Source organism: Durio zibethinus, chromosome 6 (genome assembly GCF_047325235.1).
Source record: "Durio zibethinus cultivar Kanyao isolate XHJ-2024 chromosome 6, ASM4732523v1, whole genome shotgun sequence".
Taxonomy (NCBI): Eukaryota; Viridiplantae; Streptophyta; class Magnoliopsida; order Malvales; family Malvaceae; genus Durio; species Durio zibethinus.
In genome coordinates, this window is record NC_143167.1 from 5,194,295 (window position 1) to 5,198,015 (window position 3,721).

The 3,721-nt window shown below is 36.4% G+C and overlaps 1 protein-coding gene across 3 annotated transcripts; it reads left to right on the plus strand.

Moving 5' to 3' along the window:
• Nucleotides 1–757: 757 nt before the first annotated feature.
• LOC111285765 (NAC domain-containing protein 90-like) lies at nt 758–2,827 on the plus strand. 3 transcript variants are annotated; one of them, XR_016342739.1, is made up of 5 exons: nt 758–1,006; nt 1,126–1,418; nt 1,520–1,821; nt 2,337–2,388; nt 2,487–2,827. XR_016342739.1 is itself a non-coding variant. In XM_022875364.2 (4 exons), exons 1-3 carry the CDS (start codon nt 856–858, stop codon nt 1,805–1,807), a joined length of 732 nt encoding a protein of 243 aa, XP_022731099.1. In that variant the 5' UTR covers nt 758–855; the 3' UTR covers nt 1,808–1,821; nt 2,487–2,827. The 3 variants fall into 3 exon arrangements, 2 of the variants coding, with proteins under 2 accessions (XP_022731099.1, XP_022731098.1); XM_022875364.2 differs by lacking the exon at nt 2,337–2,388; XM_022875363.2 differs by lacking the exons at nt 2,337–2,388; nt 2,487–2,827 and having other exon boundaries at nt 759–1,006; nt 1,520–2,015.
• Nucleotides 2,828–3,721: the final 894 nt, after the last annotated feature.

Genomic DNA, 3,721 nt, shown 5'->3' on the forward strand with positions numbered 1-3,721 from the left:
ATCATTTTAAATAAATATTAATAAAATTTGAATTATAAAAAATATTTTTAATAATTTTTTAAATATTATTGATTTTCACATTAAATTTTATTAATCTATTGATTTTAATTTTTAATAAAATTTTTATTAAATCATTTTAAAAATAAAAACTTTACAAACCTCGGCTTCATGCAAATTTTGTCCTCTTAATGAGAGTGGATTGGATTGAATAACAGAGTTAGAGGGTTCGATTGACCAGAATAAAATTGGACTGAATTGAATTGATAAAGTGAATTTTGAAGGTTTCATTGAGATTTACACTTTGTGCATAAAAAGTAATAGGAGTTTACACAAATTTCCTAGTTTATAGTTATGAACAAAGTTGGTTGTTGGAGGATTGAATTGAGTAATAAACAAATTCCTTAGCCGGCCGAGCATAAAGTAAAGCCAAGTATCACAGCAGCGTGTGACACGTTGACCACGTCATCATATTTGATAAAGATACATAGTAAGTCAGAAAGACAGCTGTAGGGGTGTAGATGTGATACCGTGCAGCCGATATACAGGAAAAAAAAAAAGAAGCTGACTGCTTCAACATCGGATTTGATTGGATGGAAAATTGGATTGGGACAAGTGAAGCAATATCATAGGACAAAGGAACATTATCTTCATTGCATTACCGCGTAGAAGTTTCCACCAATCCTAAAACAACCACAAATTTTCCAAATTCACTCGGCAAAAGCTTGCCCCCACCCTGCATGCATATGGCTATTTAAACCTCCTGCTCTTACATGGATTCCTCATTCGAAGCAACATAACAAAGGACAAAAAGTACGAGAATCTCGAGAACAACACATATATAGGTACGTACAATTAATGGAGGTTGCTACTGGCTTTCGCTTCTTTCCGACAGAAGAAGAGTTAGTTTCCTTCTACCTACACAATCAGTTAGAAGGCAAGAGACAAGACATGCACCTTGTTATCCCAGTCCTCAACATTTATGATGTAGAGCCATGGGACCTTCCACGTACAATTTTCTTCACTGCTCATTACAACATGAAGCTGTATATGTTAAAAATGCTTTAAAAAGAACGCTACAGTAAGTAACCTGTTTTGATTTTTTTTTTTTTTTTAATGTGTTTGCAGAACTAGCTGGGGAGTTTTGCAGAGGAGACACTGAGCAATGGTTTTACTTTACACCAAGACAAGAGAGGGAAGCTCGTGGAGGGAGGCCTAACCGAACTACGACTTCTGGATACTGGAAAGCAACAGGGTCTCCCAGCTATGTCTACTCATCAGATGACCGAGTCATAGGAATGAAGAAAACCATGGTCTTTTATAACGGAAAAGCTCCTTCTGGGAGGAAAACCAAATGGAAGATGAACGAATATAGAGCCATAGAAGCAGTAGCCAATCCACCTGCTGCTGCTACTCCTACGGTGAGCACACATACAGTTACATAGTTCTGTGGGCTTATAGCTAGACATGTACTTCTTCCATTTCTAAGTACCATTGGCTTGTTTACCATTTCTTAATGTAGTTGAGACACGAATTCAGCTTGTGTCGAGTCTATGTGGTATCAGGCAGCTTTCGAGCATTTGATAGACGCCCACTAGAAGCTGTGTCACGAGGAACACAACTTCATGACAACAGGGCTGCAACATCTTCTGAGAGAGCCACAATGATGGAGATAACAAGCTCCTCAGGTACTTCACACTCTGGAGGAGACCACCATGATCCTCCAGAGGCCAGTGAAGATGATATTTGGGACATTGTTAATGATCTGGAACAACCTGACTTGGGATGGGAACAAATGAACTGGACCTGAGTTAAGCAATATTGGTAGGTAACCGGCCCTTTATATGACATGATAGAATTGTACCACAAAGCATGTGCAAAACCTAACTTTAGTAAGTAGTCTGTAGGTTAAGGGAATGTAATAGCAAATAAGCAAGATCTAAAGAGATCATTTTATGTAAAATAGGATTAATTTTTTTGAGAAATTGAAGCTTAGGAAAAATCCAATAGTTTTTGTAGAGATATCTGCCACTGCTATTTGGCTCTATTCAGATTGAAGATGCACTTACTATTATTCCTCTGCTAAACCTCCATGTAAAACTCAACATTCGACATAATAACCTGGAGTCAAGCAAACAAGATAATGAATATAGCATTTTGAAAATATGACAAAGTTTGAGGAATTACTACCACAGCAACAGTCAATTCATTAAAAAAATCATAATGAACGTAAAGGATAAACAAGAAAAAATGTAGTCAGCCTATCTTCTTATTAACCCGATAAACATCTAAGGCAAAGTTTTGTTGAGTCATAACCATGCATGCCTGTGTTCCACCAGGGAATTGGACTGCTCATAATCAAATATTCATGCAGATCTCTGCTGCTATCTAGTAAGCCAAACCCAAATTAGAAATAAAAAAAAGATTCCGAACTATCTTTTGTAAATGAAGTACCATCAACCATCCATTCCATTTTTTCTGTCTTCCAGGGTCCAAGTCCAAAGTTGAAAGAAAACAGATATTTACAAGAAGAAACTAGCTTCAAAAGAATCAAAACTAGACCAGATACGATGCTTACTATCAAACTACTGTACAGTATGCAGCAAGATTGATATAAAAAGAAGCTTGAGGCCTGATTCGACCAGAAGAACCCCTGCCCAACAAAACATGATCCACTTTCCATCTCATATGCTGAAGCCAACTTCCATAACATAGTTCCGATATATCAATTTATTGAAAAGGCTCTGCCGGTAGTCTTTAGTTTTTTATTAATACTTATACAACAGCATAAGGAAACCATTAAATAAAAAGATAGACCATCCAAACTCAAGTTTTATGGTTGATTTGTTCTACCGATTAAGAATTTAAGATTATCAATCAGCTCAATCTACAATTCAAGTCTTACAAAGGATATTACAGAGTCAGAAAAAAATCTGGATCATCCAAGGTTAGGACAGCTCAAGCTTGAAAATTCTTCACAAGTTCCCCGGTCAGACTTTACTCCATGGAGTTGATGACAGCTCATCTCCAAGGCTGTTTCAATGGGACAATCCAGGAATTTCAAAACTAGTTTACAAAAAGCTTTTAAAAAATAGTTATTTAAAAAATTTCAATGGTTACTAATCCAACAAGCAATAATAGTCAATGCTCTAATCAATCCACATTGAACTCAATAGTGTTCTCTTGCCTATTTAATGTACTGGAAACAACTGAAAAATAAAATCTAAAAATCATTAACAATGATGATTGGATTTATGACAAAAAGAAAAGTAAACAAGGAGTTCTCTTTGTGAATGTATCAGAGTGAAAGCAGTTTTCCTGGTTGGTTAACATTGTGTAAAATCCAGAAGGCAATTTCATTCTTCCCTTAAAAATGTGAAAGCTTCAATTTGAAGGTTTAACAGTGAAGATCAATGTGTTGTCAACACAGTGGCATTAGAAGAATGGATAACAAAAACAACAGTTGCAATATCCTTTTATTGCATGCAAACCTCATAGGCTTTGCCATATTTTGAGCTAAAAAGTGGCATAAATCATCGTTAGGTATCCCTCCTTTCATAGCCCAACAAGATGCAACAAATAACTCTTAGGAAGTTTTGAAGGACTTATCTCTGCCTGTCACTACCGAGGTGGGCCTGTTTTCTTTCGGACAGGATGCAACAAAGAACTCTTAGGAAGTTTTGAAGGACTTATCTCTGCCTGTCACCACCCTGGTGGGCCTGTT

Coding starts and splice junctions, on each gene's coding strand:
- LOC111285765 (XM_022875364.2), top strand. CDS start 856: ATGGAGGTTGCTACTGGCTTTCGCTTCTTTCCGACAGAAGAAGAGTTA. Junction 1,007..1,125: donor AGAGCCATGGGACCTTCCAC/GTACAATTTTCT, acceptor ATGTGTTTGCAG/AACTAGCTGGGGAGTTTTGC. Junction 1,419..1,519: donor CTGCTGCTGCTACTCCTACG/GTGAGCACACAT, acceptor TTCTTAATGTAG/TTGAGACACGAATTCAGCTT.